The 10,910-nt window shown below is 46.5% G+C and overlaps 1 protein-coding gene across 1 annotated transcript; it reads left to right on the forward strand.

Moving 5' to 3' along the window:
* Positions 1-1,467: 1,467 nt before the first annotated feature.
* CPA2 (carboxypeptidase A2 (pancreatic)) lies at positions 1,468-10,374 on the forward strand. The gene is made up of 11 exons (XM_010023508.1): positions 1,468-1,532; positions 3,510-3,591; positions 4,425-4,559; positions 5,531-5,629; positions 6,185-6,286; positions 6,442-6,543; positions 7,426-7,536; positions 8,209-8,299; positions 8,689-8,888; positions 9,845-9,929; positions 10,173-10,374. The coding sequence occupies exons 1-11, from the start codon at positions 1,468-1,470 to the stop codon at positions 10,355-10,357; spliced, it is 1,257 nt and encodes a 418-aa protein (XP_010021810.1). The 3' UTR covers positions 10,358-10,374.
* The last annotated feature ends 536 nt before the right edge of the window (positions 10,375-10,910 follow it).

Raw genomic sequence — 10,910 nt, forward strand, 5'->3', positions numbered from 1 at the left:
GAATCCCTGCCTGAGGCTCCCTTTGTTCCCAAAACATGAGCCTTACAAAACAACGCTTGGAACACCTGACAGGAAGCCCCAGCCCTGGCTGTGGAAGGGTAGGGTGGGAGCAGGGAATTGGGGAAGCTCCTTAGGGAAGCACTGACAAATGCTGACAGCAAGATCCTTATTGAGAGCTTCCACTGGGAACTGTCAGACTTCCTTCCCTTGGCGTCCTGAGGTTGATTCCATAGTAGCTGAACCATGTCCCTTCTATCTCATGTTAGTTCCCAGGAACCCCACCTGCAGCTATTACAGCAGGGTCAGCGCCTGGCTCTTCCTCAGTAACATTTTTAATGGGATAAGCAAAAGGTGTATCCGGCAGCTCTCCGGCCCTCCCAGGCATTCTGGGACAACCACAGCTGGGTATTCCTGCAACCAGAGGCAAGAGAGATGGTTCCCAAAGCTCAGCCAGGAGCCTGCCCAGCACCGTTACTCCTACAACAACTCAAATATGTTGGCACCTTCACGGAAGGTGAACAAGGTGAAGGCTATTCCCTGTGGAGCAAGACGTAGACAGAGACCAGGACAAGAGCAAAGGGATTCAGAGAGCTGCTGGATCAGGGAAGAGCCCTGTGGGCATTGTAAAACTGAGAGGACCCGGCAGTGGCTGTCCCAGCACTTCTCCAAACCTGTGTCAGCCCCTCCTGAGAAGCTTTCTTCGTTAGAAGAGGAAGCCTGCCCAAGGAGGAGGGTCTAGCTGCAGAGTGGAGCTCCTCTAAGTTCCTGTCCAAGGCTTTTTCCTGCTCCTACTAAACATGCTTTCATGTGGATCTTGCTGCAACCTTAACTTGCTTGAAGCACTGCTGGATCTGTATTAAAAGTCCCAACTCGAGTTTGGGGGTGCTAGTAGTCTCAAATAAAGAATGTATTTAAATTATCTGTCTTATATCTGGAATGTGTAACTTGTGTGTAAGAGTGAATTTTTAGCATGGCCTTGGCCTGGTGTATCAGAGGCAACTTGTCCCAGCCAGAAGCCAGAGTTCATCCTTCAAAATAAGCACTCGAATGGAGTATTTTTGCTGGAGTGGGATCTTTCTGCTGGCTGCTTCTTTGGAACAAGGAATTGGCTTCTAGAAATCGATGGGAGAATACCCCAGGACCAAGAGTCGACTGGTAGAGCTCCTCACCCCTGGTGAGAGCTGGTTTGACTCTTATTTTCCTCTCCCTAGTAAAGTATGTGAAAGGACACTGAGAAGCTTTGTGGGCAAAGCTTTGAAAGCAGCTCCTCCCTGACAGGTTTGAGTGTGTCAGTGGAAGAGCTTTGGAGGTGAAATCAGCCTCCTATCTGCTGGTTGCCTTGAAAGCTCTGATAAAATGTGAGAACTCGGTTACATGGAATGCAGACATGTGGAAAAAGGGTGGGTTTTTTTAACAAGGCCTGTCTAAATTCACCTTTGTTAGGCTGAGCTGAACTCCTCATCAACCATGAAGCTGGGTTTGATCTTCAGTGCCCTCTTCGGGGTTTCCTTGTGCCTGGAATCTTTTGTTGGGTGAGTTACACTTTTGTGGAAGTCTTTTCATTTCAGGCTCTGTGACCCAGTTGTTTTTCATGATCTTAGCGTTACGAAATCTGCTTGGGGCACATTCTTTGCTATTTGTGGCTGACTTCTCTTGTTGCTTCAGTACTTTGGTGTCTGAAGGGACCCCTATCCACTTTCATTTGGGTTTTCTGAGGAGAAGGGTCTATCTGCATGTTGAGCTCCTAAATTCCTCTCCACCCAGACCTTTGTTTTGGCTCTGACTGTACCAAGGGAGCCATCTGCAGCCTTGATCTGGAGCTGAACCTCACTGCACAACTTGAGTGTGCAGCATGACAGATTTGGTCTGGCGTAAAGCAGAGCTGAAAGGCCAGAATCTGGGTTCAGTCTGGAAAGCTCACTAGTTTCCCTTTGATTTTGAAGTTTCTTATTTCTCTTTAATGCTTCATCCTCTCCAGAGCCTTTCTAAGCAATTTAAATCCTTATTTCCAACTATTATATTCTGAAGTTTTATCTTTATGTTGCATTGCAAAACTGATCTCCTTCTGGTGTGTTTCCTCACAGCATTACTGACCACGTAAAAACTTTAATAGAAGATGATAAAAAACCTAATAGATACTCCCTGAGATGTAGTAAGTGAGCACTAGATTCCAGTGAGTAAATCTGTACCTGAAGATGTAAGGATTAAGAATAAGAAGTAATATACATAATTTACCAAACTCTGGGATTTGGAAAGCCAGAAGCAGCTATTTTGACCATCTAATCTGGGTTTGGGCATCATGCAGACTGAATTCTCATGAATTAATTCCTCAGTCACATCCAGCAGCTGTGGTGAATGAGCCTCATCTCTTCATGGAGCAATCCAATCCAGACATAAAGCTTATGGTGATGGAGAATCCAAGAATAAGCTACTAATGTGGTAAAGTGCCTTCAGTGTTGATTTAACTTGGTTCAACCCAGGCTCTGCAGCTAAGGAGCACGTTGGTGCTTTTGATTACGACGTTGACCCCAGGCTGTACTTCCAGTTGTTAATTCATTCTGGCTTCCAGTTTTCCTTCAGAATAGGATCTTCTGTCCCCCAGTTGTTGGATACACTTGTTATTAGAGATCTTTTTGTCATTTGATAAAAGCATTGGGTGGGAGACACCTCCCGAAGTTTTCAGTCCACCCTTCTGCTGAGGCCGTGGAACTGCTTCCTCTTGTCATCATCCACCCTTACCAAAAGGAGTCTGTAACTGGTTTGTAATTCCCCTTCAAGCAGTTGTAGGCTGCAGTTAGATCAGCCTGAACAAGCCTGTTCTTGTGGTGCTGTTTTCTTGTACCTGTTTTACCAAGCAGCCTGGAACCTTGTGTGCTTGAACGGGATGTATGTTTTTAGAGATATAGAACTACCTGGAGGCTGTAGGTTGTGCTCACTGTACGTTGTACAATGCATAGTCCAAGTTAATCCTTAAGGTTACCTCTATAACCAGTGGAGTGAGGTACTTCCTGAGGGTGATTCATTCCTCCTGGAATGGTGCAAGCCACCCTCTGATGGTATCAGCTTCTGACAACACAGGGAAGTTTGTCAACAGTCTTCATCTAAACTGAAGAAAGACGAAATGAATCTCTTATTTCGTGTTTGCTTTGCTTGGTTGGATAGTGCTCCCCAAGCATTTGATCAGATCCAACCAGAATATTGTCTTTCTGCAAGTTGTTGACAAAAAAAATAACTAATAGATGCAAGACTGAGCCTTGTTAGCAATTAAAAACTCATCCACTTGATGTCTTATGAGGAAGCCTTAACACTGCCATTGAAGTGGTTACTGATCAAGCCACATATAGCAGGGTGTTGGTTGAACTCTTGGGTGGCCTTAAGTCAAGTGCATTAAAGAAGTCCATATCAGCTGGTAGGTTCAGCTACCCACCAAATCCATGATCCCAACAAGCAGCTAGTTCAACCAGACCCCTTTTTGAGCCTGTTCCTGAAGACCTAGTGCTTTATTGCAGGCACCAGGTTCTCCGAATCAAGCCAAAAAATGAGGAGGAGATTAAGAAGTTACAGCATTTGGAAACGATGGGACACCTCGAGGTATGTTATTGCCACAGACACATTTGTTAATGCTTTAGACAGGGGTAGGACTTTGCATCACATGTGGAGGGTTTGCACCATACTGTGGCAGCTGCCATAGAGAGATTTACTGTCTCAATACTTGGAGTTTGGTCTGCAGGGTTCTAGTACCAGCTTGGTCTTCAGGGGTGCCTGCAGTCATGTTTTCCTCCTATTGAGTTTACAGTCATATTTGAACTGATCCGCTCTTAATCTTAGTATTGAAAAGCTTGTCTTTGAAGTGGGGATGCAAATGTTCCTGTACTTGTCTCCCAGAGTTGTGGGAGGAATGTATTAGTTAGTCTACACTGTACTGAAGCAAGAAAACACACTATAAAATTCTAGGTTATTGCTCTTCTTATTGCTATTGATGAGAATTATTATGACTGTCTTTATTGATTTAGATGTAGAAAAGCCCTTCCAAAGGAGGAATAAAAGGAGAAGTAAAAGGAGAAATTAAACCTACTATTGTAATACAAAGCTTTTCTTGAAACTATTTCTCTTAAAATGGAGAATAGGAAAATAATATTCATAGAAGACTAAAATTTCCTCTTCCTTATGTGAGTGAAGCTCTGAAGTCAGTGAAAATGCTGATTTTAGCCTCCTCTGGCCCTTTGTTGGGGTTTTTTGTGTGAGCTTATCACATTAACTGCTACAAGGCTGTGGTGAGGCCAAGGTAAAGAATGGAGCGTGCTGTAAGCACAGTACTGCAGGAGACATTCAGTCTGGGAGCAACCCGCATTTCTAAAGCTTTAGAAGAGCAGTTTGCAGAATGCTTTCCCCAGACCAAATCCATTTTCCTTTTCCTTTTTCAGCTTGACTTCTGGAGGAATCCCACCGCCCCATCCTTCCCTGCAGATGTGAGAATTCCTGCTAAAAGAGTCCAGTTAGTCAGAGCCTTCCTGGAATCCCATGGGTTTGAGTACTCTGTCCTCATCAATGACCTGCAAGTAGGCAATGCCATTGGCACATATTTCATAGAATCATGGGTTCTCTCACCCTCACAGGGAAGAACTTCTTCCTTGTATCCAACCTGAATTTCCCCTGTTTCAGTTTGAACCCACCACCCCTTGTCCTGTCACTCCAGCCCCTGATGAAGGTCCCTCCCCAGCATCCTTGTAGCCCCCTTCAGACACTGGAAGTTGCTCTGAGGTCTCCAGCAGCTTCTCCTCTCCAGGCTGAACAGCCCCAATGTTCTCAGCCTGGCTCCATATGGGAGCTTTTATATCATTTGAAAACAAATAATGATCCACAATCTGGTCTCATTCATTAACACAAATTCTTCTGTACTCAGTTTTCCATGAGTCCTCCCCTTATTTTTGTAGTGTGTGGATTAATTTCTCAGAGGCACTCTGGGGATCACTGCCATACTGGAAAGCTGTGGAAATCACTCTGCAGGTGACATCTGAAACCGTGTTGGACAGTGACATCAATAATCATAGACTCCTTGGGGCTCTTCTGATAACCCCTGAGGAATTTCATGTGGTCTTCTGGCCTCAGATGTTTGGGAATCAGAACACTAAAGTTACTCATAATTCAGTGAAGTGTGTTAAGAGTAGTTCAGGATCATCCTTTGAAAGAGCTGTGCTCTGCCATGTGAGAGAGAAGTCACCCACTTGGGCTCTAATCTGACATTTTTTCATGAGCAGTAATCCCCAAATGGCATCTAAAATAGCATTAACTCAGCAGAAACACTGACTTTTTCCTTCTTTTTCCCCGAAGCTTTCTTGTTCATCTTAAGAAGTGTTTAAAACTTAAACTGACTGTTCAAGCACTGCTATTCTTGCCCACTTCACTACAGATACATACAGCAGGAGCATCTGTTTGCTCCACAGCCACCATTTCTTTATTTGAGGTAAACATTTGGTCACAGGTTTGCAAACTAAGCAGGCTTTTCTCAACATTAAATGGCTTCTTTTAGGTTGTTCTAGATAAAGAGAAGCAAGATATGGCCCACAGTCAGCAAAAGGATCGCAGCACCGCCACCTTCAACTATGGAACTTACCACTCCTTAGATTCCGTGAGTACCTCAGCTCTGGGGGAAGAGGATTCTTTTATCTGGCCTTTTTTCATGCTGTTCTTCAGAGCTAGAATATCTTTACAGCTTCTTTTGGTTGGGTTTTGGGTTTAAATGTATTGATTTTGTGGTCAGAGCAATGAGCCAGAGTCATGGAACAGGTAGGTGTTGGTCATACTCTTCTGCAGAGTTCTGTCAAAACCCTTCTTCTGACCTTCAAAAGAGATGGAGAAATAAATGAATCCTGAAATAAGGAAATATAAGAGGCCAGTAGCTGTCAAACAGTGCAGAGGGTAAGGTATTTTTGTTACCAGAAGTTCTTAAAGAGGGGCTTGAACTTATCCCTCAAGTAGATCTTGATGGCATAGCAGTGCTTCCTTCTACCTTGTGACGTTAGGAACAGCACCGATGACATGGATGTAAGGTGAGATGGGGCTTTGAAGAGGTCAGTAATGGAGGCAAAAGGGGAGAACAGCAGATTTCATCAGGTCCTACAACTGTTCTGGGCAGCACTGTCCACAAATGGAACCTGAATGTCTTCTTGACTTCCCATTTCAGATTTATGCAGAACTGGATCATCTTGCATCTGCCTATAACAACATTGTCCAGAAGCTCCAGATTGGGGAATCCTATGAAAAGCGGCCTCTGTTTGTGCTCAAGGTGTGACATATATCACAGAACATGTATGTCTCCATACACCAGTGTACATACGTGTTACAGACACAGCACAATTTAGAAGCATCCCACTCTGTGCTGAATGTTGTTGACTGAAAGGTGTCAGTGAGGGTGGTAAAACTCTCTGTTTTGCTTCACAGTTCAGCACTGGAGGACGCAACCGCCCTGCAATCTGGCTTGATGCTGGTATCCATTCCAGGGAGTGGGTTACCCAAGCGAGTGCAATGTGGATAGCTAAACAGGTTAATCCAGCAGCGATTGGGTTTTCTTCTGTTTTGGGAATGCCTCGGACTATTTAAAACTGTATCACACCTGTATGTGTTCAGCCAGCTCCTCTAACTCTCCTTAACTACTTCCTAAGATCTCATCCCAATCTCCCCTCTGGCAGGTTCAAGCCATTCCCCTTGGCCTGTCCCTACATCCCTTGTCCAAAGCCCCTCTCCAGGTTTCCTGGAGCCCCTTTAGGCACTGGAGCTGCTCTGAGGTGTCCCCTTCAGGAGCCTTCTCTTCTCCAGCTGCCCCAGCCCAGCTCTCTCAGCCTGGCTCCAGAGCAGAGCTGCTCCAGCCCTCGCAGCAGCTCCGGGGCCTCCTCTGGCCTCGCTCCAGCAGCTCCATGTCCAAACTGTAGTAGCTGAGGTGAGATTGTTGAGGACTGCAGGGCTGATACTTACTTACACAAGTAACTGAGGACTTTGAGATTAGTTTGCCAGCACAGAGAAACACTGTTTTGGTGGTTACTTTCCACAGAAGTGCCCAAACTTCCAGCTCTGTATAAACGAGCTTTTACATTCTGCTGACAATGACTAAGCCAGCAGAGAAGTGCAGCACAGTTGGGTGCTCCCAGGCTGGCTAATCCATCTCAATCTTAGTGCCAGCCTTGGCCCATTCTCTGCGACAGGCAGGAGAAGATTTTGTTGCCCTCCTCCATTAACTGTCTCCAGAATAAAATAGTCCTAGAGATTCATTGCTCTCTCCAAGCTCCAAGTCTAATATGGATCAGTTTTGGCCATCAGATAATTGATGTTTCTTGTTTCTCTGCCCTGAAAGTCAGATGTGCCTCTGTACCTAGAGAGAGGATAAGAAACAAGCTGATAATCACAGTGCACAATATTGTCTCTGCTTAGATTGCCTCTGACTATGGAAAGGACCCATCCACCACCTCTTTACTGAACAAAATGGACATTTTCCTGCTGCCAGTTGCAAACCCAGATGGATATGTATTCACTCACACCACTGTGAGTAAGCTGCTGTGTATCTATCTAAACTGATTTAGGAAGCTGTCATGCTCTTCCAAGCAAACAATAAATGCCAGGGAAGTAGGCTTGGAAAATCCATTTCTTAATGCCATGAAAAGGAGTTACAAAGAACTTGGGCAGCCAAAGATCCTAATTACTTGTCTATCCCATCTTAACCCACTGTAAATTCACCAGACCTTTGGTTTTTTGACCATAGGTCCATCGTGGCAGTCAGCCCATCAGAAAGAATCTTAGGCTCCTGCCTAGGATCACTTCCGGGTGAATAGTGACTATTTCTGGGGAATGGCTTTAATGCAAGAACCAAGATTTGCTCCTTTTTCAAGCCATAGTGGTTTATCCTGAATCATAGAACCCCAGCCTGGTTTGTGTTGGAAGGGACCCTAAAGCTCCTCCAGCTCCAACCCCTGCCCCGGGCAGGGACACCTTCCACTAGAGCAGGTTGCTCCAAGCCCCTGTGTCCAACCTGGCCTTGAACACTGCCAGGGATGAGGCAGCCACAGCTTCTCTGGGCACCCTGTGCCAGCACCTCAGCACCCTCACAGGGAAGAGCTTCTGCCCAAGAGCTCATCTCAGTCTCCCCTCTGGCAGGTTAAAGCCATTCCCCTTGGCCTGTCCCTACGTCCCTTGTCCAGAGTTTCTCTTTTGTTCTAGAATCGCATGTGGCGGAAGACCCGCTCCAGGAATAAAGGCAGTCTGTGTGTTGGAGTCGATCCAAACCGGAACTGGGATGCACGTTTTGGAGGTAGGAATAAAGTTTCTGGATTCTGGCTGTCACTAAGAAGAAAATTCCTTTTCGTGTTCCTAGATCCTGTTACACAGGACCAGCAATTGCCTTAATATAAGGGATTCAGGAAGAAAATGGTCACATAGGGTGGGAGCTGTCTTTTCTAAAGATAATTTCACAAGATGAAGTGAAGATGAAGTGAGCACAAGATGAAGTAATCATTTAGAAGTATGTCCCTTGACTATTCATTCTCTGTCACTGCTCTTTGAGTGTTTAATGGCATTTAAGGCCTTGCCTTTGGCTGAAGAGCTGTTCTTAGGGAAGCCTGGCTTTGTGTTGGTCTGCTTTGACCTTTCATGGATGTAAATTCTTACAGGTTTGCCTTTGTTCCCCCTTTACACCAACAGGTCCTGGAGCCAGCAATAATCCCTGTTCTGACTCTTACCATGGGCCCAGTGCCAACTCGGAGGTGGAAGTTAGATCCATTGTCAACTTTATCAGGAATCATGGGAACATCCGGGCCTTCCTCACCCTCCACAGTTACTCTCAGCTTCTGATGTATCCCTATGGCTATAAATGCACTCAGCCAGCAGACTACGCCGAGCTGGTGAGACACAGGGATGTGGTTTCAGCCCCTCTGTTCTGTCCAGCCAGCTTTCCACTCTCAAGTGTTGCAGTGAGATACCAGGCTGAACTTTGTGTCCATAGCAGCAACCATCGTGAGAGGGAACAACAACCTGATGCGATGCAGTGCCTTCCAAACATGTGCTATCCCCACTCATTCTCAGCCCTCTCTGCTCATCCATGTTTCCTTCTTCCTTCTTTAATGACAGCATCACAGCTGTAATAGTATCTTTGAGGTGATATGGATCTCACAACCATAACTCAAATGGAGAAGACCTCTGGAGGTCTCCATTCTAACCCTCTGCTGGAAGCAGGCAGGCTTTGGGGTCAGGGCCAATGTTGAGGTTGGACTGGGTTGCTTAGGGCCTTGCCCAGCTGAGGTTTGATTAATTGTGTTGATATTTCTAAAGACAAATCCCACAGCTCCTTCAAGCCCATCCCAAAGTTTCCCCACTCTCCAGGGGGTTTTCTTTTCCCCTAATACCTAAACACGACCTTCCCCTCTGCCGGTTTGCTGCCACTTGTCCTTTTGCACTACTCCAGGAAGAGCCTGGCTCTGCAACCACCCATTACATAGTTGGAGTGAGCACAAAGCCAGCCACTGAGCACTGGGAGACCTCCAACTGCTTTGGGATTTTCCTGGTATCTCTTGAACCTTCTCTTGATGAGACAGTCAGTGAGATGAAACACTGGATGATCAGATACAGAACCTGCTATGATTTAATTCACCTGCGATGTCACCTCTGAAAGTACTAGGGAAGTTGATTGCTGTTGCTAGTAGGAGTAATTAAGAAATGGGTTGATTTGGCACTGTTTCACTGGGGGTGAAAACAGGCTGTGAAGCAGTTTGGAGCTTTCTCTGACTATGGTTCAGGTTGGTGAGATCTTTACCATTTACCACGCGGCGTCTTTCTGACTTGTGCTTCATCTCCTCTCCAGGATGACTTGGGAAGAGCTGCTGCCTATTCCATCCGATCCATTTATGACACCACCTTCAGAGTGGGCAGCATTTGCAAAACTATCTGTGAGTATTTTTCTAGTCTGAGCTTTTATGGGCTGTCCCAGGGCGATGGTCTCTGTCCCTCAGCTGAGGTCTCTCCCTCTTGGAAGCAGTGATGCTTCTGCAGAGCATCGGCATCAGTCAAACATTAGAGCTGAAGCTTCACGTAAGAACCTAATACTTGTTCCTCACAAATATAAAAGGTAGGACACCAGAACTCAATCAATCCTCCGTTCACCCTCTGGATCTTCTCCCTTCCTCTTTCAGACCAAGCCAGTGGAGGCAGCATTGACTGGAGCTACGATTATGGCATCAAATACTCTTACGCCTTTGAGCTGCGAGACACGGGGCGCTTTGGTTTCCTTCTGCCAGCCAACCAGATTATCCCAACGGCAGAGGAGACCTGGCTGGGCCTGAAAACAATCATGGAGCACGTGCGAGACAATCCCTAGTAAAGGCTGGGGTGGGATTCAGCTGTCTGTAAGGAGCAGGCTCATAAATCCCCTTCCCTTTTTGTGCTTGTGACTACTGTATTGATAAGAATCATAGAATGGTTTGTGTTGGGTAGGACCTTAAATCCAGCTCCAACCCCTGCCCCGGGCAGGGACACCTTCCACTAGAGCAGGTTGCTCCAAGCCCCTGTGTCCAGCCTGGCCTTGAACACTGCCAGGGCTGGGGCAGCCACAGCTTCTCTGGGCACCCTGTGCCAGCGCCTCAGCACCCTCACAGGGAAGAGCTTCTGCCCAAGAGCTCATCTCAATCTCCCCTCTGGCAGGTTCAAGCCATTCCCCTTGGCCTGTCCCTCCATCCCTTGTCCAAAGCCCCTCTCCAGGTTTCCTGGAGCCCCTTTAGGCACTGGAGCTGCTCTAAGGTGTCCCCTTCAGGAGCCTGCTCTCCTCCAGCTGCCCCAGCCCAGCTCTCTCAGCCTGGCTGCAGCCCTCACAGCAGCTCCGGGGCCTGCTCACTGTGGCACCTGGCTGAATAAAACCTCTATGTGCATTCCTC

This window comes from Nestor notabilis, unplaced genomic scaffold (genome assembly GCF_000696875.1).
Source record: "Nestor notabilis isolate BGI_N333 unplaced genomic scaffold, ASM69687v1 scaffold5051, whole genome shotgun sequence".
Classification (NCBI taxonomy): Eukaryota; Metazoa; Chordata; class Aves; order Psittaciformes; family Psittacidae; genus Nestor; species Nestor notabilis.